The sequence below is a fragment of the Ochotona curzoniae genome, unplaced genomic scaffold (genome assembly GCF_017591425.1).
Source record: "Ochotona curzoniae isolate NIBS_2020 unplaced genomic scaffold, NIBS_Ocur_1.0 scaffold_4505, whole genome shotgun sequence".
In the NCBI taxonomy this organism is placed as follows: domain Eukaryota; kingdom Metazoa; phylum Chordata; class Mammalia; order Lagomorpha; family Ochotonidae; genus Ochotona; species Ochotona curzoniae.
This window is the reverse complement of record NW_024467118.1, coordinates 46,519,061-46,541,857: the sequence shown is the minus strand read 5'-3', so window position 1 is coordinate 46,541,857 and position 22,797 is coordinate 46,519,061. Positions and strand designations below refer to the sequence as shown.

The 22,797-nt window shown below is 42.2% G+C and overlaps 1 protein-coding gene across 1 annotated transcript in view; it reads right to left on the bottom strand.

Annotated features, from left to right (window-relative positions):
* Window positions 1-22,797, bottom strand: part of WWC2 (WW and C2 domain containing 2) — a 185,491-nt gene that overhangs the window by 71,947 nt on the left and 90,747 nt on the right. Inside the window, exons 2-4 of the mRNA XM_040966156.1 lie at window positions 21,931-22,040; window positions 4,200-4,403; window positions 3,342-3,418 (exon numbers count right to left, since the gene is read on the bottom strand). Coding sequence (XP_040822090.1) covers window positions 3,342-3,418; window positions 4,200-4,403; window positions 21,931-22,040 — 391 coding nt within the window. The remainder of the gene's footprint in view (window positions 1-3,341; window positions 3,419-4,199; window positions 4,404-21,930; window positions 22,041-22,797) is intronic.

Below are 22,797 nucleotides of genomic sequence, written 5' to 3'. Positions count from 1 at the left end.
CCAACCAATCATAATCCCAAGAGGAACAAATGGTCATTATCCTCAAGTCCATCCATTAAGCTGAAGGCCTATGCTCCGGATTCCCCAACAATATAAGTTATCCCAAGAGACATGCAATGAATAACCCGGACACACAAAGCTGCAGACATTCACCTTTCCCTGGCCTTTCTGCCCACATTCCACCACTGCTAGACCTCACCTCTCCTGGAACTCCCGAAAGGACACAAATCAGAAACAACACTGCTATCTCCACTGTCCCACCTAAGCAATACACAGGGAACATGCTCAGGGGATTGCCTGTCCTGGATAGGACCAGAGCAATGGAAGCATAGGGCCAGATCAAGAGATGTTTTACTATTTTCTAACCTGACACAATTATGATACAAATTCATTTCCAAACAGGCTAAAAGAACAGCCCCACCTACTGCACACTTCAGTGTGAGAAATGACAACTACTGTGATCTCCTTCACCCTGAAATAAGGTTAAGTCACAGTACAAGAACTCAAAATAAGTTCAGTTTTAAATAAAGCACATGTATGAAGATATCTCTCATGTCTAGTCAAGAGACGATCCTTTTTTGCAGCAGTTTACATTTTCAAAAGGCATATGTCTTCTCATTTGAAACATGCTGTTATGAGTTTTGATACAGTAATTAGATTACTGGTTAAAATGTCATATTTTAATGTGCATATCAATTACTTTAACTTTATTCATAGCTGTAAACTAAGCCTTAAAATCAACTGTCATTCTTCAAAATTCCATGTTCAAGACTGCAAATCCATTCTCAAGACTGAAATGAGGGATGAACTTTTATCATCAGTGCTAAAAATAATTCCAAGTGAATCCATATTAACAATGTGCTTAGCATAACTGCCCAAAACAAAGACTAGTGGTACACTGTGATAGTTAGTCACAGCACCTGATCACCATTCATTTATTTAGAGAATACAATTAATTTAACCACAGAGGCTTTTATTTCTTCTCTTGCAAAATTAAAAGTTGCACCAGATTATCAATAACCTCAGAATCAGCTCTATTTCCAAAGTCTTCCTTTCATACTTGCAACATTCTATTTCAGTTTAATAAATAATGGTGGATGTATTAAGCCCACCAAAGTTTCTTCTCATAAAAACTCACTAAATTTTATTTATTCAGAAAAAGCATAAATTTTGTCTCCAAAGGCAGTTGAATTTAAAGCTCAGTTTATGTGAAATATTCTCTCTCTAAGAGTAAATATGTTATGAGCAAATAAAACAAACTTTGCAGTAAAAATGCTCACATTCTTCTTAGTAACTATAGATGTCTCTCAAAGCAATTAAGTATTTAACAGATATGAGTATAATAATGAAAGCATCATTTATTCTCACCATTTTGGTAGATACCAAGAAAGACTGGTATTCCTTTGACTAAGAAGAACACTAAAACTCAATGATGACAAACACATTTGACCACAATGTAAAATAATAGGAAACAGATGTTGCAGACAGATGTTCCTGAACACATGGTTCCCAAATAGCTGACCCACTACCTCTAATTCAGTCAAATAAACAGTGTACACCTGCTTCATATTGCTGCAACCATTGCCATACCTTAAAATCTGCTACTGAAATCAAGTTATGCAAGCACAGAAGACACCAGACTAATGAAGAATTCGTTCATTTGTAAATTGCTATTCCTTTGGCATTAATTTATTAAAGAAGACTTCTACACACAGGGATTTTACTGGGATAGACAAGAAAGACAGGCCAGGTTATCTTTTATTACAATTATGCATGAATGTCTTACAGAGTTGGCCTTCTACATTAGAAGACTTGGCATCTACAGGCCTGCCACCAACTGTGAATAAAAAAACTCTGTCTCAGAGACAGACAGGGGCTGACGTAGCAGTTAAGCTGCTGATACGCCACGTCAGAATACCCAGGTTACAATGCCAGCTCCACTCTCCATTCTAGCTTCATGTTAGCGCAAAAGCTGGAAGGCAGTGGTCATGGTACAAGTAGCTAAGATTCTGCCATCCACCTGGGAGGCCTGGATTGCATTCTCAGCTACTGATTTTAGCTTGGCCAGGCCCTGGCCAGGGCAGGCATATGAGGAGTGAATCAGTGCATAAGAGATATGCCTGCCTTCCCCTCTCTTTTTTCCCTCTCCATCCCAGTCTCTGCTTTTCAAGTCAAAATAAATAACTTTTTTTCTTTTAATTCAGAAGAAAAACCAGCATCTGTGGTGAACACAGACAGACATTCCCCTCATCATTGTGTCCTACAACATAACCTAGAGCTGACACATTCAGGAGGATATCTGTAGGCTGTATGCAGATATTCCATCATTCTACTACTAGGGACTTGAACATCTGAGGATTTGGGTATTTCAGGCAAGCCCTGGACCTGACTCCCTTTGGAAATTGAGGGACAATTCTCTTCCAGAGGGGAGCTAGCTTGCTGGAGAAGGCACCTATGACTCCTGTTTGAAGTGTGCAGTGAGGAACACACACACACACACACACACACACACACCCAACTGGCTCTCATACCAACAGCAAAGTAACTGGCATACAACAGACCTTCTTCCAGAGGTTCCGTTGGAGACAGTTCTGGGAAACATGACCCCCTAGAAGCTCCTGTGATACAGGAGCTCAGATGTGCTCCCCTTCCTTTCAACGGTTATTTATAGGAGAATCTGACATGGTTTTGTTTTTAAATTCTTCCTGCCACTTTCTTATTACTCACAGGAGATTTAAAAGCAGAGACTATAATTGCTTATTGTAGTTATTCCATGTAAAATGTGTCTCACAAAGATAAGAACTGTGCAATAATTAAAATTTCAAAGGGTTGTAATATTAAGTAGTAATTTCCTGAGCCAGAGAAGTATGCAGTTTGAGTACTGCGGTTTATAAAGAATGAACTTTAAAAATAATGCATTCTTTCCCTTATTCCTTTAAGATAGAGTCTCTCACCTAATAGGTCACAGAAAATTACAGACACAGTTCGGACACAGTATCAAGTCAGGGAAGTGGATGCAGGGTCCACGAGGCCCCGGAGGACACTTATTGTAGCTAGAATGATTCAGAAAAGTCCTATCAGTGACCTCATCAGTGAAATTAAGAAATCCAACTTCAAGAAAAATTTTGCTTCCAATAAGTGTGGACAAACTAAAAAAACAAACCAACAAAAAAACAAACCTTTTTCTGAGAACAAAAGAAAAGCTTAAGATGAAAAAAAAAAAACACCTACATATTTACTTCAGAAAGCTCATGGACAATGAAATGAAATGTTCACTTTGGAGCCAAAAATTTTTGAAATTTACGTGTAGTTTTTCCATTACTATAACTTCAAAAGCTTACCCTTAATTGTGTCGTGGAGATCTCAGCTTTCAAAATATCAGGATCATATTTAGTACTAGATGAAGAGCCTGAGAATACTTCAGAAAAAGAAAAAGAATAAAATTATTGACAAAATGCATAACTAGTTCTTAGCTCAGAGTTTACTCATTCTGAAAACAAAATGTCTCATATTTCTGGAGATACTTATTTTATTTTTATAATTATTTCACCGTCATTCTGTCAAACACCTAAGTATAAAAGAGCAGTCTTCAGGTTTTTCCTCTATGCAATCTTTTAAGTTTAGGAAAGAATACAAAAAAGGTAATTTTCTTTGGGATTTTAAATATATTATGTCTATGGGGGAGTATATTATGGGTGTAGCTTCTATCAGAGCCCTGTGTTTCCCGGAACTTACAATTTAAGTGGAAATTCTGAGCCTATTATCAGTGCTTTTTAATGAGGACAGTTCCAGTTATTAATTTATGAGACAAGGGACAGGTAAATCAACTCAGGTGGTCATTCTAGATAATAGTTCCAATTCCTTTCCACTAAAGCTATTATACCACAGCAGCAAAAGGGGCTAAATTACTTGCCTCATTCTGAAAAGGTAAAAACTAACTCATACATGCATAAGAGCCAGAATGAGGAACAGAAACCGAAGGTCTATGTCATCCTCAAGGCAGGAAACTTTCCATCTGGGATGGGCTGAGGCTTTGACAGGCAGATCCACAGTGCACCCTCACTTCTCTCATGACTTTGAGGGGCTCTTCCTGTCCAGGCAGGAAAAGGCTCAAAATTACATTCCCCAGCAATGCAGGTGGCTTTCTATCATCTAACATTCAGTCTCAAAGTCTAAATCCGCAGTGGCAGTATACTTACGGCTTGTGCGAGAACTTGACTTTTCCTTATAAGCATCGTTCAAGCGTACATATTCATCGAGGGCCAGAGCCAGTCTTTGTTCCTTCACGTGGTACAGCTCCTTCTGGGTCCTGAGTGCGTCCTGAGCCACTGAGAGATAGTCCTTGAGCATTTTCTCCTGTTCCCCTCTCCATTGCTTTCTTGGATCTTCTATCTGTGTGGTTTCTGGAAACGTACAAGACATGGAATTTTTCACATTAACTATGTTTTGGGGAGTACTGAAGCTGTATCAATAATACAACCTTTAAAAATATTTATTTATTCTTATTAGAAAGTCAGATATACTGAGAAGAAGATATTCCACCTGCTGGTTCACTTCCCAAGTAGCCACAAGTCAGGAACCAGGAGCTTCTTCCAGGTCTCCCACACAGGTACACAGTCCCAGGATTTGGGTCATCCTCGACTACCTTCCCAGGTCATAATCAGGAAGATGAATGGGAAGTGGGGCCACTAGGATAAGAACCTGCACCCATATGGGATCCTGACATGTACAAGGCGAGGACTTTAACCTCCAGGCTCAATAATATAACGTTTAAAACAAAATAAAGGAGTGGGCCCGGTGCAATCACGTAGCAGCTGAAGTCCTCGCCTTGAATACACGGGTATCCCAAATGGGAACCAGTTCTAATACCAGCAGTCCTGCTGTCCATTCAGCTCCCTGCTTGTGAACTAGGAAAATAGTGGAGGATGGTCCAAAGCCTTGGGACCCTGCACTCGTGTGTGAGACCTGGAAGAAGCTCCTGGCTCCAGATCAGCTTAGCTCTGGCAGTGGCCACTTGGGGAGTGAACCATTGGATGGAAGATCCTCCTGTCTCTCCTGCTCTCTGTATATATGCCTTCTCAATAAAAAGAAATTTTAAAATAAATAAATAAAGGAGTAAAAGCAATGGTATCATGCCACAAAATCCTGTCTCCGGCAGATGTTAACTGTCTGAGTGTGGTCCGAGCCTAATACCACATAAAACAATAAATAACTGGTGACAAACAGAAACATGTCTTAATATTGGAAATGAAGGAAGCTTAACATACAAAAATAGAAAGCTTTAAAAAAACACTCAGAAGACTACAGCACACTAACACAGGATGACTCTTAACAACTAGAAAACGGAATGAAATCTGGGAAACAATGATTTTCTGCTGAGGCAGTACTGGGCTGTGATCTCCGCAAGAAGGGATGAGCCCCTGACAGATGTCTCTACCCAGTACACAGAGATAAGCAAAGAACCTAGGGCTTGCTGATTTGGAGAGATCAGGAGCAGGATTCAAGAAGGCCAGAACAAATCTGTAGACGCCCCAGAGACCAAGAAGTGGCAGAAATCTCACACGGATTCTATTAAGTCTGTGAGTGAAAGCCAAGAACATAGAGGCGAAATGCGCAAGTCCAGGCAGAGGACAGTTGGGATTCCTAAGAAGGTAAGTTCCCCGAGTCCGCTCATGGCTGTGGGCTATGGAAGCTGGGTGCTCCTGGCATCAGCAGAGGTGCTGGGTGATGAACAAAATGTTCTGTAGCAGCCAGCCAGGCATGCTGCCACCAACTGGCTCACACCTACACTGGTTCACAGTTGCTGGCTAACAGAAGTTGAGTTTTCCTTAAAGTAGTGATTTCAACAGTAATTCTAAACATTTAAATATGCTAAATACCCATATCTCGCACAACCATGAGGCGGGGAGTAAGCTGCAGCCAATGTCTAGGAAGAGATGTAGAAAGTGGCAGTGTTACAAGCATAGAAGCCCCCGCCAGGTAATTTCAAGGACGGCGCAGCAGTCTGGGGAATACAAAGAAGGGACAGAGACCAGCCAATGACAGCAAACATCTCAGTGTCCACATTTCTAACTTAGATCTCTGGTTATCCCAACATTTAGTATTTGTATCTATTTTGAACATGAATATAGGTGGATGCAATCTGACTCAAAATACAGAACTCATCTTAAAAACAGAAATTCATGGTCTTAGAATGACATCATAACTTTTGGATGCTTTCCTTCACCTCCTACCCCACAATCCTCACCTCCAAGTACCACGCCCACTAGTGGTACAAAGTCTGATGGATCACTGCTAAACATAGTACAAGTGATGGATAGTGCTTCCTGAGACGAGACTATGTTATTAAAGACTGTGCTGTTATTCTGTACTTGCTCATACCCTCTCGCCCTCTCTCCCAGTTCTCCCTGGGTTTTCCAGCTCAGATGAAGCCACCTGACACCATGTTTTGTGGAGAGGCTCACGGCAGGCAATGAGGGAGATTTGTGGCCCGCACCCACTGAAACAAGCATGGAAGCAGAGCATGCTCTAGTCAAGCCTGCAGCTGCTTGAGCTTGGCTGACACGTGGCTGTCAGCCTGTAGGAAACCGTCAGCCAGGGGACCAGCTAGGCCTGGCCTGGATTCATAGCCTTCTCCCTCACCCACTACATTAGGAGACAGAAAGTATTGTTTTAAGTCACTACACTTTGGGATAATTTGTTATCATGATACATATGTTGGCCAAATAAAGAAATCGTGTGAATTGAAAATAAAACATAAACTGGAAATAACTAAGAAGATGTGAAATATTTTTGTTATAAACATTATAAGAATGCATACTTTCCCGGCTCTCTCATAGTATCTTCAGGGGTCTTGGCTAATTATATTTCTCTCCATACCTTTAATAAAATTGTTACAAAACACTGACAGGAAAATTGATCGACACCTGAATAAATAAAGCAGCATAATAACGATGTTAATAATAAAAACCACCAGTGTTTTGCACAATAATAACAAGTTATGAACGCTGTGAGTAGGTCAGCAGAAGCAATCTAGCAGACTGGTTCAAATACTGCTACAAGAGATTCAGCAGGAAACATTTACTTTTCTGAAACACTGCACAGTTCAAATATGAACTGCGGAAGAGGGTTCCCAAAGGCACCTTACACGAAGCCTTCATAAAGCAGGAATGTGCTTCATTTCCATCTGCTATATTTGCTGAACAGATCTGTGAAGAATATTCATTAAATGTAAATACTCAAGGAAAGTGCATTATACAAATACGGTATTTTTTTCTTATTAAGACCTAGTGGCTTTGGGAGATCACTGCCCCATATTGCACTGTAATTTGCATCGTGTCTACTATATTAAAGAAGTAATACATTACATACAGTTACAATATCATGAACCTCAAGAGACTTCAAGTTCCATCAGTTTTATAGATATGGAAGTTTATAGATAGGAACACACTGTTGAGTCACAAAAGCTTATTGTGGAAGATGGCACTAGATTCTTCAAAGGAATATTATTTGCCTTTCCTTTCTGCTGTACTTAGAAAACAAATAAAATGAGTATGAGTAACTTTCTTTACCTTTTTATACAGTACATGCTATGCCAGAGTACACCAAAAGTTCATGGAAAACAAAATTAAAGGATAAGTTTATTTTAGTACAAAAAGTTAAAATTCTTGCATACTGGGAGTCTTCAATGCATTAATTTAAAAAAATCTAAGATTTAGTTATTTTTATTTAAAGTCAGATATACAGAGAGGAGGAGAGACAGAGAGCAAGAACTTTCATCTGCTGATTCACTCCCCAAGTGGCCACAATGACCAGAGCTGAGCTGATCCAAAGCCAGGAGCCAGGAGCCTCTTCCAGGTCACTGAGTACAGGGTCCCAAGATTCTGAGCTGTCCTCCACTGCTTTTCCAGGCCACAAGGAGGGAGCTGGAAAGGAAGTGGAGCAACCAGAATTAAAATCGGTGCCCATATTGGATCCCAGTGCCTGCCAAGAGAGGACTTTGGACACTAGGCTACCACACTGGGCCCTACTTAATATTTATCTTAAAGGTAGAGAGACAAAGAGAGACAGATCTTCCAAATACCAGTTCCCTTCCTAAAGGCCCACAATACCTGCAGCTAGATCAGGTCAAAGCCAAGAGCCAAAAGCATAAGGCAGGTCTGTCCTACAGGTGGGAGGGACCTAAATACCTGGGCTGCTGCCTTCCGGTGCACATTACCTGGAACTGAATGAAGGCAGTGCTCAAGCCTGGCAGCCTGATATAGGATAGACACTGGTCATTTGAAAACAGTTTTAAAATTTTGAAACAAAATAAATCATCTTTTCTATTTTTCACAGAACTTTTGTTACCATCTAATGCTTCATTGTTTCATGTTAATGGGATATTAATACAGAAAACAAGTTCAACTTGATTCATAGATAGAATGTTAGTACAATAATATTTTCTCTCTCTGCTTTTTTTTTAAGTTTTTGAGATAATACTTTAAATCTATATTACAATCAAGGGCTTAACACTCCAACAAATAAAGTTCTACAAATAAAAAGTAAAACAAGATAAAGCAAAGCAAAAACAAGAACAAAAAGCCCTCACTGAGCAGTAAACCAGGCAAAGAATATTATCAACAATCAAATGGAAAGATGACCATTTCACTCTTACACAACACCCTTTAAAATAATTATAAATCACTAAAACTATAGTTAGCATAACATTTTAACCATTGGTTTGACAAAGGCATAAAACAACTTGACAAAACTATTTGCAGCAATATTGACACAGACATTTCTTTTGTTAATTGTTTTATAAAATTTATCTCCCACGTGTAAAGGAGGACATGCAGTATTGACCTTTCTGTTCTTGGTTTGTTTTGCTTATGTCTCCTAGTTGCATTCATTTTGATGCTAATGGTAGAAATGAATTTGTTTTACAAATGAATAATATTCCATTGTGCATATATACAATGTTTTCTTTATCCATTAATGGGATGAGAGAGACCTTACTGAGTCCATATTTTTGCCTTTTGTGAACAGTGCTGCTACAAACATGGTGGTGCGGGTAGTAGTTCACTGCCATAATGAGTCTGTGTCTTTCGGGTATATACCTAGTAGTGGGATGTTAGATACCTATGGCAGGTTCATTTCTAGTTTAGAAACCTCCATATCATCTTCCACAGTGGCTGCACTAACTTACATTCACAACAACAGTGTATAACACAGGAGTTCCCCTTCCTCCACATCCTCGTCAGCATTAAGGTTTGGTTTGTTTTTCCCCCACAGCTCTGAGTTATATGCAGCCACCAAAATATTAGACAGTGGGGCAAGTCTAGGCCTCAGCAGACTAGGCCAAATATCAACAAAAGAGGCTCCACACAAGCCAGAGTATGGGGAAGGTATGAAAAGACAGTGCTGCAAAAAGCTCCTATCAATCTGTGTGAATTCACCCACTCAGCCCTGAACAAAAGAACTTAACTACTGAACAAACATCACAAAGCCTGTGAGAACAACAGTGTGGACACCTACTGGACTGACCCCTGGGCAATGCAAATGCCAACCACACCAAAATAGCCCGCCAAGGTTTGTGACTGGGTGAACTTTAGAATATTAGCCCACAGAAGACAGCCCAAAACTTACCAATCAATCCCAATTGCCTACTACAATAAACATACAAAATAAACACTCTCTAAAGGTCTTAGGAGAGCCTAGAGTTGTATAATATCCAAACACTGCATGGTACAATCCAAACATACGTGGAAATCATACAAGGAAATCAGGAACACTGAAAGAACCTCAAGGGCAAAGACCACACAACTCCAATCTCAAGACAGCACAGACTGGACTCTCCAGACTTTTAAGCAGCTCTTTGTAATCATGATTCATGAAGTTATGGCAAAGGCTAGCACACAAAGCAAAAGTTAGACATTCTCAGTAAACAAACAAAATTTAAGCAAAAACAGATATTTGAAAACCAAAAAGCATGTTGCCTGGCCCGGGTCTGAAGACCTGCATGCCAGGTGGGTGTCGTGTTCATGAGCCCCAGGAGTGGGGAATCCAGCAGGGCTCCTGACATCTAGCCCAGGTCCTGGGGCCAGCCTGTGAGGTGGATGCCAGGGTCACAAGCCCTGAGGTTGAGGGATCCGGAGGGACTCAGACCACCTAGCCTGGGTCTTGGGGCCTGCTTGTGAGGTGGGTGCCGGGCTCGTGAGCCCCACGGGTGGGGGATCTGGAGAGCCTTGGGTCACCTGGCCCAGTCCTTAAGCTCACCTGCAAGAATAGGACTAGGACAAGCCAAACCCAGGAGCTAAGAACTCCATCCAGGGGCTTGGGCACAATGGCTAAGTGCCTAAATCCTCACATTGAACATGCTGAGACTCCGAGTTTGGGTACCAGTTTGTGTTCTGGCTGCTGCACTTCCCTTCCAACTCCCTGCTTGTGGCCTGGGAGGATGGGCCCAAGGTCTTTGAACCCTGCACCCGTGTGGAGACCTGGAAGCAGCTCCTAGTTCTGGTTTTAAAATAGTTATAAAGACTCAAGTACAGGGCTATGTTTATGTGATTTCAAGACTTATACCATGAAACTATAATAGTTACTGTAATATTAGCATAAATATATGTGTGTTAGAATGACGTATATTCATCCAGGAAAGAAAACAAGCTTCAATTTTAGCTCACATAATGCTAAAAAAATATTTCTCATTGGTCAGAAAATTCAGCTATAAAATTAAAAGCCATAAAACTTTCCTAAAATCACAGAGGAAGATTTTGAAATTTAAAGCTTAATAAGAATTTTTAGCACACAGAAGAATCCATTCAAAAGGTTTTAATTTAAAGTAAAATCTTCAATTATTCAAATCTGCAATAGGAAGTGAAGTCACAGACTGTAACAAAGTTTTCACAACTAAAGACCTATACATAGAACACACAAGGAATGACTACAGCACAATAATACAAAGGACAAATAACCAAATAAAAACATGGCCAAAAAGATTGACACATATGTACACTGACAATGAGCATGGTAAGAGATATTTAACAACATGAAGAAATCTAATAGTACCCAACTTCAAGGTCTATCATAAAATCTGTGCCCAAAGAGAATAATTCCTAGAATAAGGAAAAACACATTTTCCATGGGAATAGAGTCATTTTCAGTGAAACCTCTAAATTAAACAACAGTGACATGAAAGTCATTAATGAATGAGACTGGAACAGCTTGGTATACATAGAAGGGACAAAGATCTTGATCCTGATCACACATAAAGATACAGTCAAATTAAGTCACATACTTCCCTATGAAAGTTAAAATTATAAGAAAAACATTAAGTGTAAAAGAAAAATGGACAATAGAATAGACTTGAACAAATTTAAAAATTCAGCTCTCCTGAGGAAGGCATTTGGTACAAGCAGCTAAGTCTCTTCTTGGGACATCTGCATCTCAGAAATGCCTGGGGTTCAGTCCCATCCCTACTTCTGATTTCAGCTTCCTGCTTATGCATACCCTGAGAGGCAGCAAGCCATGGCTCAACCATTGGGTTCTTGTCACCCATGTGGGAGATCAAGATGGACTTTCCCCTCCTGGCTTGAGTGCAGCCCAGCCCTGGTTGCTGTCGGGGCTTTAGGGTAAATCAGTACACAGAGGAGCTTTCTCTATCCTATATGTCTCTCAACCTTTCAAACAAATTAAAAATTAAGTAAAAACAGGGCCAGTCCTGGGATGCAGCACACTAATCTTCTACTCTGTGGTGTCAATATGCCACATGGATGTCAGTTCACACCCCGGCTCTTCTACTTCCAATCCAATTCTTTGTGCTTATGGCCCGGGAAAACAGCGAAGGACGGCCCAAGTGCTTGGGACTCTGCACCCATGTGGGAGACCCAGAAGAAGTTGCTGGCTCCTGACTTCAGATTGGATCAGCTCTGGTCAATGCAGCCATTTGGGGAGTGAACCAGTGGATGGAAGAACTCCCCTTTCTCTGTCTCTCTTTTGCTCTCTGTAAAATCTACTTTCAAATAAAAATAAATCTTTTTAAAATTGAGTAATAAAATAATTCAGCTCTTCAAATGACATCATTTAGAAAATAAGTAGGCAATTGAGTAAATAAATACTCATAAAATATATCTGGTGAAAGACTCATACACAGAATGCTTAAAGATCAGTGTTAAAGGGCCCAGTGCGGTGGCCTAGCAGCTGGGGTCCTTGTCTCGTACACATCGGGATCCCAAATGGGCACTGGTTCTAATCCCGAGGACTCTGCTTCCCATGCCACTCCCTGCTTGTGGCCTGGAAGGTAGTCAAAGACAGCCCAAAGCCTTGGGACCTGTACCTGTGTGGGAGACTTGGAAGAGGCTCCTGGCTCCTGACTTCAGATGACTCAGCTCAGGCCATTGCAGTTGCTCGGGGAGTGAATCATCAGACAGAAGATTTTCCTTTCTGTCTCTCCTCTCTGTATCTGACTTTCTAATAAAAATAAAATAAATACTTAAGACAAAATCAATGTTAAAAAGAAATCAATTTCAGAACGACCAAAAAGACTTCTTGGATATTTCCAACACACTATACCAACAAACAAGTGTGTTCAACTGTCCCATAAGAGAAATGTGTTAATAAAACCATCATAAAGAGCAAGCACTGTAGTTTACTGGTAAAACAACCATCTACGATACTGGTATCCCATACAGGCACCAGTTCCTATCCTGGTTACTCCTCTTCTGAAAATGGCCTGGAAAAATCAGCAGACGACGGCTAAAGTGTAGGGCCCCTGTTGCCCATGTGTTAGACATAGATAAATTTTCTGGCTCTTGGCTTCCACCTGGCACATTGGAGTCTGGCCATTGCAGTCATCTGGGCAGTAAACTAGTGGGTAGAAAAATCTTTCTTTTTCTGTTTTTAAAAAAGATGTGTATATTATTGGGAAGGCATATTTATGGAAAGAAGGAGAGAGAGATCTTCCATGTATTGGTTCACTCCTCAAGTGGCTGCAATGGCTGGAGCTATGCTGATCCGAAGCCAGGTGCCAGGAGCTTCTGGGTCTCCCACATAGGAGCAGAGTCACAAGGCTTTGTGCAGTCCTCCACTGCTTTCCCAGGTCACAAGCAGGGAGCTGGATGGGAAGTAGAGCAGGTGGGACACAAACTGGCACCCATATGATATTCTGACACTTGCAGGAGAGGATCAGCTTACTGAGCTATTGCACCAGCCCTCACCCCTGCTAACTGACTTTCAAACAAACAAATAAACCTTCAAAAAAAAAAGTTGTAAGATACAATTACCCATCTATCCAAAGGGTCACAAAAAATATTGGCAATACTTAATATAACTGTCAAACACCACAGGGGTAAATATAAAATAAAACTGTTCTGGAAATCTCTTCAGCATTTTCTAATAAAACTTAAACACAGGGGCCAGTGCTGTGGTATATAGACTAAGCTTCCACACGTGGCATGAGCATCCCACATAAGTACTGGTTCAAGTCTTAGCATTCTACTTCCAACTCAATTCCCTGCTAATATGCCTGGGAAAGCAGCAAAAATGATGGTTCAAGTCTTTGAGCTCCTGTACCCACAAGGGAGAGGTGAGAGAAGGTCCTGGCTCAGCTCCCATCATTGCAGCCATTTGCAGGGTGATCTGTAAACAAAGCAGAGGATCTCTTTCTCTCTCTCTCTCTCTCTCCTTTCTTCCTCTGCCCCTCCCTCTCTCTGTTAACTCTGCCATTCAAAAAAAGGGCAAAAAAAGAAAACTTGCACAAGGTTTTAGCAACATCAACAGTGTGGCAGAACTGACAGTCAGAGACCTTGTTCCTCATGCAGCCACTGAATTAACAATAACATAAGGTCTAGAAAGCCTTTATGAGAACTCCAGATGCCAATAAGAGGTCACAGTACCCCCAGGTCAGTGTGTTGTCAGGAGCAGTGGGCTGCACACGCACTGTTTCATTGTTTCTGCCATCATCCTGCCCCAAGATCAGCACAGGTCAACCTGGACAAGGGAAAATTCCCATTTTGTGGCTTCTGCCTTGGGAAGGACAAACAGGAAAGATGCCCCAAATTCCACCTTTTCAGGGGACTTCCTGAGAAACTGGTTCCTATCTCCCTCAACACTGACAGGTAGATGCAGCAGTGGCTTCTACAGACCCTGGAGAACCTGCACAACCCGAAACCACAAGAAACAGCAGATGATCAACTTCTGAAACAGAAACCAGCAAGACTAATTAGAAATCCACATGACGTGACTGGAGAAGACACTTCCACACAACAGGTGTGGGAGGCATTGAGCATCACCAGCCCCACTGGCTCCTGTAAATCTTCCTTCCCCTGAACAAAATCCACCGCAAACACTGGGAGAAGATGTGCAAATTCCAACGCGCAAGACACACAAAAAAGTAGGAAAACCCAGTCCAATCAACAAAATGAGATGCCAGAAACCGAAACTAAATTAGAAATATCTAACAAAGAATTCAAAACAAATAACTATCTCAAGAAGTTCAATAACCTACAAGGGAAAACAGTAGGAAACTCCTCTGCTACAAACAGCCCTGGAACAGATGCTAGCTAGCTTAGTGGTGGAGAAGCCCATATCAATCCACATGAGATGCCTGGGTCCCTTTCAGGTCCTGACTGCTGGCTCCAGCTTCCTGCTAATGCAGACCCTGGGAGGTTCAGCAGCAGCCACGGTACAAGTAATTGGCTTCCTGCACCCACCTAGTTTGTGTTCAGGTTCTAGGCTTTAGTCCCATCCAAGCCACAAAGATTACAAGTATTTTGGGAGAGCGAACCAGCAGATGGGAGTTCACTCTCCCTGAAATCCCTCTACTTCTCAAATGAAAACACAAAACAAAATCTATTTCTATCTAGAATTCCAAAAGAATTGAAAACAGGATCTCAAAGAGATATTTGCATACCTATATTCATTGCTGCATTATTCATTTAACAGTCAACAAGTGATGGCAAAGTAAAAAAAGAAAATGTAGTATATTATAACACAGAATTACTGAGCCTTACAAGAAAGACAGAAATTATGTCCTATGCTACCATATCAATGAATTCTTAAGGACATTATGCTAAGTGAAACAACATTTAATAAAAACTCATTTCAAAAAAATTGATGAGTTATTTAAGACAAACTCAGAACCACAAGGTAGAATTCGGCAGTCAGGCACAGTGAGTCAGGAACAGGGAGTTTCAGTTTTGCAAGACGAAGAAGCTCTAGTGAGGAGAAGCATATGAGTAGTTAATATCAATGTGTTACTTGCCTAAATAGAGTTGAGAGTAAATTTTACACTCTGCCACAATTTTTAAGAAAGACTTGCAACAATGTTCATAGCAACCAGTTTTATAATAGCCAAAAATGGGAAACAGCTGGAATCACAGAAAAATTTTAAAAATAGTAGTTTATTCATACAATGGGATATTGTTCAGCGACAAAACAAAACTGAACACCAATATAAGCACCAATAAAGACAAACACAGCCACTACTCCATCTCTGAGAAGTGCCGACATTTGTCGACCCTTTTAAAATTGGATTGGCAGTTTTTAATATTTTATTTTTAGGGATCTTTCATCTGTTCCGAATATGAGGTTTTTGTCAAACATACTGACAGCAAATATTCACTTATATCACTGTATCCATCCATGGTATATAGACAGAGAGAGAGGAAGATCTTCCGTCTGATGATTCACTCCCCAAGCGGCCGCAATGACGGAGCTGAGTCAACTAAAGCCAGGAACCTGGAGCTTCTTATGGGTCTCTGGTTCTCCCGTGCAGATACGGGTCCCAAGGGCCTGGGCATCCTCTACTGCTTTCCCAGGCCACAAATAAGGAGCTGGATAGAAAGTGGGGCTGCCGGAATCAGAACTGGTACCCATATGGAATCCTGGCACATGCAAGGTGAGGACTTCCGCCACTAGGCTACTGTACCAGGCCCAGTGTTATATTTGTTAAAAACGTGTTGAGTGAACGAATCCATGTCCTGAACTGAACATAAAGTTTCAGAACAGCCAAAACCAAGCTATGATGACAGAGACCTAAAAGTTGTTGCAGTGGTAGGATGGGATTGGCTAGAAACAGGCAAAAGTGGGATTTACCAGGGTGACAGGAATATTCTGAGTCCTTATTAAGGAGGCCATTACAAAGGGAACACATATGTCAGAATTCACCAAAATGCTTAAAATTTGTGCATTTCTTGTGGCTGTAAATAAAACTTTGTTTAGCAAAAGAAAGAAACAAGTTATAGTCAACCCTGACAACCAATAAATGATTTACTTCTGGTTATGGTAATAATATCAAAACTTTACAAATAGTACCCTATAACTACATTCTAGTTGATTACAAACATACCTCTCCCCACCCCCCATATTACCCACACTCACTAAAATAGAATTCTAGCATAAAACACTTAAAGGCCTAAAATAAGTATCACTGACAAGGTCAGACATTTTACTTCTAAATATTTAATGCTGTTTCACAGGAAACTATTAAACAGTGCACTATTCCTCATTTAATTTTTTATCAAAAGAGAAAATAATGCTGAAACTATACAATATCAAAACGTAGCATATGTGTGGACCAGCTGTTAGGAGAAGATAATACCATTTGCTCCCTACACTACTTCACAGGAATGTCTTGAAGATTAATGAGATAATGGACCAAATCCTTTTCAGTGGGTAAACTACTTGCTGTGGGTAATTTGGGTACTTTAGGGCCCAGTAAATCCATCAGGCCAGCAGGATGCAATTACTACACTAAAGCAAATGGGCAGACTTAAAAATTTATATTCTGATAATCAAGTTTTTAAATATTCAGAATGGTGCTTTCGGAAGCATAATTTATATTTGAAATGTATTTTAATTCCTTGGGGGAAAAAAACCAGAAAGCTTTTAATCTGCAAGTCAAACAGTAAAGTTTCTCCTTTCCCTTTAACATTCATGAGTTTATTATTATATTGGAATCCAAGGATAAAGACATACAAGATGCAGTCACTGCCCTCATGCAGCTCAGAATTTAGAGGCAAACATACAAACAAACATGTTAAATATCAGAGGATGCTTCTACAAACCCTTACAAACCTGACACTGCAGAAACACTGGGAGGAGGCATGGGGTAGGGACCTGTGAGCTGGAGAAGGGGCCATCAGAGAAAGCCTCTGAGAAGCAGTGGCTCCTGAACGGAGCCACTCCAGAGGAGGTGGTGGGTGGTCCACACAGAGGCTCTTATGGACCAGGCGGACCAGGCAGACGGCACTGGGGACAGGACCAACAGATGCAGACAAAAGCAGACAGCAAAGGAAGTGTAGGTCATTGCCCAGCGGCCCTGTACACCAGGGCAAGGCAAGAAATGCAAATGGAAAGGCCAGAGGGGCAGACTTGGAAGCACCTTATGTACAGTAAGGATTCACACAAACGCATCTGGGTGTCTGGAAAAGACACAAGAGACAAACACAGCAGCCACCATCCTGAGGCCAGCACTGAAGTCACCCCTAAGGAGTGCTACATGGCAGACAGCAGAGGACCTAAGAGCAGCTCTGACAGTTAGGGGCAGCAGTGCAGCCCGCAGGAAAAATGTTGAATGGTGCAGTCCAAGACAGCCAAGAGCAGGAAAGATGGGCCCAGAGTGACACATCAAGGAAAACAAGATACAGTGTGGTTGGGAGGCAACTGAGCCTGGACAGTTGGGTGCCCCAGAAAAAGTAGCATTGGTCAAACAAGGCAGACTAATCGGGGAAAGGAAGTCAGTGTGGATCCTGGGTTTCCTGGGTCCAGCTGTGAAGGGAAGAAGAAAGGACCACAGCAGGTAGGGCTGCAGAACAGTGGAGGCGGAAGTTCACTGATATCTGCTCAGTTTTCCTTGTGCAGTCTTGTTTTAACCACAATTAGAGTTTTTATTGATTAAAAATTAAGAACAGAAATGTCAGGAGAAATCTCTAAAACCAGGAACTAATGTAAAGATTGCAAACAGAAGGGAAGGCTGGGACATCAACGTTACTAACAGGGAGTAGAGCTGGGGATGCCTCTTCACTGAGAACAAGAAGGCTCTGCAGAAGGCTGAAGGATCAGGGAGTGCGTGGGAAGTGTGCAGGAGATGGGAGTGTGCAGGAGATGGGGAGTGTGCGGGAGATGGGAGTGTGTGGGAGATGGGGAGTGTGCGGGAGATGGAGAGTGTGCGGGAGATGGGGAGTGTGTGGGAGATGGAGAGTGTGCAGGAAGTGCGGGAGTGTGTGGGAGACGGGAGTGTGCGGGAGACGGGAAGTGTGCATGAGGTGGGAGTGTGCAGGAGATGGGGAGTGTGTGGGAGATGGAGAGTGTGCAGGAGATGGGGAGTGTGTGGGAGATGGAGAGTGTGCGGGAGATGGGGAGTGTGCGGGAGACGGGAGTGTGCAGGAGACGGGAGTGTGCAGGAGATGGGAGTGTGCAGGAGATGGGGAGTGTGTGGGAGATGGAGAGTGTGCGGGAGATGGGGAGTGTGCGGGAGACGGGAGTGTGCGGGAGACGGGAAGTGTGCGTGAGGTGGGGAGTGTGCAGGAGACGGGAGTGTGCAGGAGATGGGAGTGTGCAGGAGATGGGGAGTGTGTGGGAGATGGAGAGTGTGCGGGAGGTGGGAGTGTGCAGGAGATGGGAAGTGTGCGTGAGGTGGGGAGTGTGCGGGAGGTGAGGAGTGTGCCGGAGGTGAGGAGTGTGCGGGAGATGGGGAGTGTGCGGGAGACGGGAAGTGTGCGGGAGACGGGAAGTGTGCGGGAGGTGAGGAGTGTGCGGGAGACGGGGAGTGTGCGGGAGGTGAGGAGTGTGCGGGAGGTGGGGAGTGTGTGGGAGGTGAGGAGTGTGCAGGAGACGGGGAGTGTGCGGGAGGTGGGAAGGGAGCCGGGAAAGCGCTTCTTCCCATTTGGGTGCCATGAGAGCTTCTATCTAATGAACCAAAATAGCTGGCTGGTTTCCCAAACACTGCGTTAAAGAAAACAAGTAAAAATTCTATCCACCTAAAATAAGCATGGACATGAGGTCTAAGCAGTCAAACATTTCGAATACCCCCATTGAATTACTTACATGCAATAACATAAGAATGGATTATAACAATATAAAATGAACTGAATTTTATCGAAATTAAACTCTTCTACCCTACAGATTATAACTGGTGGTCAGTCACTGATAAGCAGTAACACCTGGTATCTATTACACATTGTGGAAGAAACTGTATTAGGAAATACAATGTAAAATCACTTAAGACACAGAATCATAATTTTCTTCAGAATTTTTAGAAATTTTCAGGGAGGAAAAAATGCTTGTACAAAATCACATTTGGGGGTTTAGGGCCATGGCTCAACTGGCTAATCTTTCACCTGCAAGTGCTAGCATTCCATGTGTGCTTTACTTCCCATCCAGCTCCCTGCTTGTGGTCTGGGAAGGCAGTTGAGGACGGCCGAAAGCTTTGGGACCCTGCACCTGTGTGGAAGACCCGGAGGAAGTTCCTGGCTCCTGGCTTCGGATTGGCTCAGCTCTGCCTGCTTCAACTGTTTGGGGAGTGAACCAGTGGACAGAAGATTTTTCTCCTTGATTCTCTTTGTCTCTGTAAATCTGACTTTCCAATAAAAATAAGTAAATCTTTTAAAAACACTAAAAGTCACATTTCTTATAATGCCATAACAGAGGTTAATGTACCAATTCTAAGAATTGTTCTTTAGATTTATGCTAAAACAAGTGTGCATGAAAGCTGTCTTTCAAATTGTGTACAACAAATGTTCCCCTACCAGACTGTCAACTGTCTAGTTACCAAAAAACTGACTTAAAATCTCAAGTGCTTGCAGCTTTCTACTCCTCCATCGCACCTACCTCTAAGAAATCACTGCTTTTTTTTAAAGATTTATTTATTTTTTAATTGCAAAGCCAGATATATGGAGAGGAGGAGACAGAGAGGAAGATCCTCTGTCCAATGACTTACTCCTCAAGTGACCGCAATGGCTGGAGCCGAGCCAATCTGAAGCCAGGAGCCAGGAGCTGCTCCCAGGTCTCCGACATAGGTGCAGAGTCCTAAGGTCTTGGGCCGTCCTCAACTGCTCTCCCAGGCCACAAGCAGGGAGCTGAATGGGAAGTGGGACCACTGGGATTAGAACCAGAGCCCATATGGGATCCCGGTGTATTCAAGGGAAGAACCTTAGCTGCCAGACCACCACGCCAGGCCCAGAAATCACTACTTTTGATATAGTCTGCTTTAAGCTCTCCAAATGAATATCATTTACCTGCACAAGGACAGCTGCAATCCACTACTAACAAATGAATATCAAATAATGCACTTTTACCATAGAGATATTTACCATTTAAAGAAATTTAAGAATTCTAAATCAAACTCTTTAACAATTCATTATCTGCTCATTTATTTGGAAGGTAAAAGGCGAGACAATGTGGCTGGGAAGGAGAAATCCTTCCCCCGTCCTCCCATTCTCTGGTTCACTCCCTGAATAGAGACAACAGCCAGGCCTGGGTCAAAATTCCATAAGGATCTCCCGCACAGATGGCAGCTGGACAAGTGCTGAGCCCACCATCCACTGCCTTCTGGGTACACTAGCAGGAAACTGGATCAGAAGTAGAGCAGCCAGGACTGGAAGCAGAGTTCTAACATGGGAGGCCCAACTCACAAAGAACAGATTAATGCTCCATGCCACCAGCCCCTAATTAAGACTTTTAATATAAGAAGAGTTCTAGGGACCAGTATGCTTATAAGCCAGTCCAAAAAGGACAAATATCATATGTTTTCTCTAACGTAAGGCAACCTTCATGCAAAATATAAGCTCTCTCTATATACAGCAAAACATGCATGTACATATGTTCATCTACAGGAACTGTATAATGGAAGCTATCATATTGTGAAGTGAAGATATATTTCAGTATGCATCTCACTCCCAAATAAAAGATGAATTCCCAATGAAACTGTTAAATACATCTTGACAATAGGGTGCTGGACTTTCTACCATTGTCAATACCTACAATGTCAGGATACACTTAAACAACAGAATGATGGATTTATGACTGTTGTTGTAGGACTATACTATTGTAATAACATAGGGGAAAACAGTGGAGGGGGAGGGGGAATGGGAAAATAGAGAGGGTGGAAGGGGAAAGTCCCTGCCCCTATGGAAATGGACCATGAGAAAAAAGGTCAGTAAGGCAAAAAAAAAAGAATGGTTGTAAGAAATCCATAATATATTCTCTAAAATACATTAAAATCATTTGTAAATGAAATAAGTAACACAAAGAGTAGTGATTATTTGCTACCATCTGAATAAAATTTTAATGGAGTATACAGGGAGCTAAGTATTTATGTCAATACACACACCCCCATGTGTGTCAAGTTGTTCATGGCTGTAGCAATCCTCTGCCCAAGCTTTACCATGTCAGGGCCATGACACATTTAAAAGCTGTTCAAATGAGTTGATTCCTCCCAACTACAAGGAAAGCAAGACACAGAAAGAAGAGGCTTGGGCCTTTTCCACAGCACTGCTGTCTTCTAGGGTCGCGGATGGGTGCCCACCCTCCCCCATCCCACGCCAACCCCAAGCCGCCATGGTTTTACACCATGCAGGGGCAATGCCCAGCTCCGTCCCTGGCAAGGGGAGGTGGAAGCACTGGCAGCAGAGTTGCTCAGAAGCTCTTTATCTCCACGAGCCCTCAGACCTGCTGTGAACGCCAAAGCTCACTCCCCAGTCGGCACACAAGAGGAGGGGCACAGACAGGCAGGCGGGCAAATCACCCCTCCTTCCTCTTGCCCTCCTAGGCGTACTTCAGCAGGCATGCCCCAAACACCTAAATGGGCATTTCTGTGACATATGAGTCACTAAGAAAATGGGGTTTAAAAATAAGGAAATCCACTCTGAAATGTTCAGCCTTGGGTATGACCCAAGGTTTCCAAGGACTGCTTTTCTGCTATGTTAGCTTTCGTCGAAAAGGAAAACTTACTGTTGATGTGATCGATGTAGTAGACACCAATCTGAGGGTCAAACCCTGCTTCCCATCCCCACGGCAGCTCATCCCCAACACAATCAGCAAAGGACAAGGGCTTCGTTAACCTACAACAAACCAGAACAAACACACCAGTGATTTTCTTTCCATCAAAGCACATAGGTTAAAATTCAGCACCCTAACCACAAAGTAAGTGAGTTTTACTTTGATTGTTTTCAGTGTTTACACCACTGCATTTGAAATATTAAAAAAAAAACCCTAAACAAACAGATGAAGGCACAATAGAGTTTTATATTCCTAAAAGTAGGGTAAGTCGTAATAATACATTACACCATTTTTGCAAGTTCATAGCCTTAGACTGAGAGATAAATCTATATAGCAAATAAAGGAAGTCACATTCACCAGGGAAAACACCCAGCTGGGCCTGGACACTGGCGCTGCAGCAACAGAACTCTCCCACTGACCAGGAGAACCCGTCGGTGATTCAAAGGCTGGCATCCCAGAATCCACGCCAGCACCTCTGAGGTCACACTCACTGCCGATCTGGATGCACTTTGAGGGAATTAACTAACTCTCAACGGTGGGGGGCTCTTAGGCAAAGGCTTCCCACTTCCATCTGTAGAAACATATTACACATTCAATTACGAATCACACACACAGAGTAGTGTGGAAAACTAGGATCTCACCTTTTCAAACTGTCTCACACATTCTCTGAGACTATTTCCTCTTTTAAATGAAGAGTGAAAACACAGAGTTTCCTAGAGTACTGGATGGTTCTGGATGGATGTTTTTCCTCCTGCTGCCTTTGTTTTTACTTTTGAGGTTTTTTTTTTCCATGGATGAGGTGACACCATGGCTCAGTGA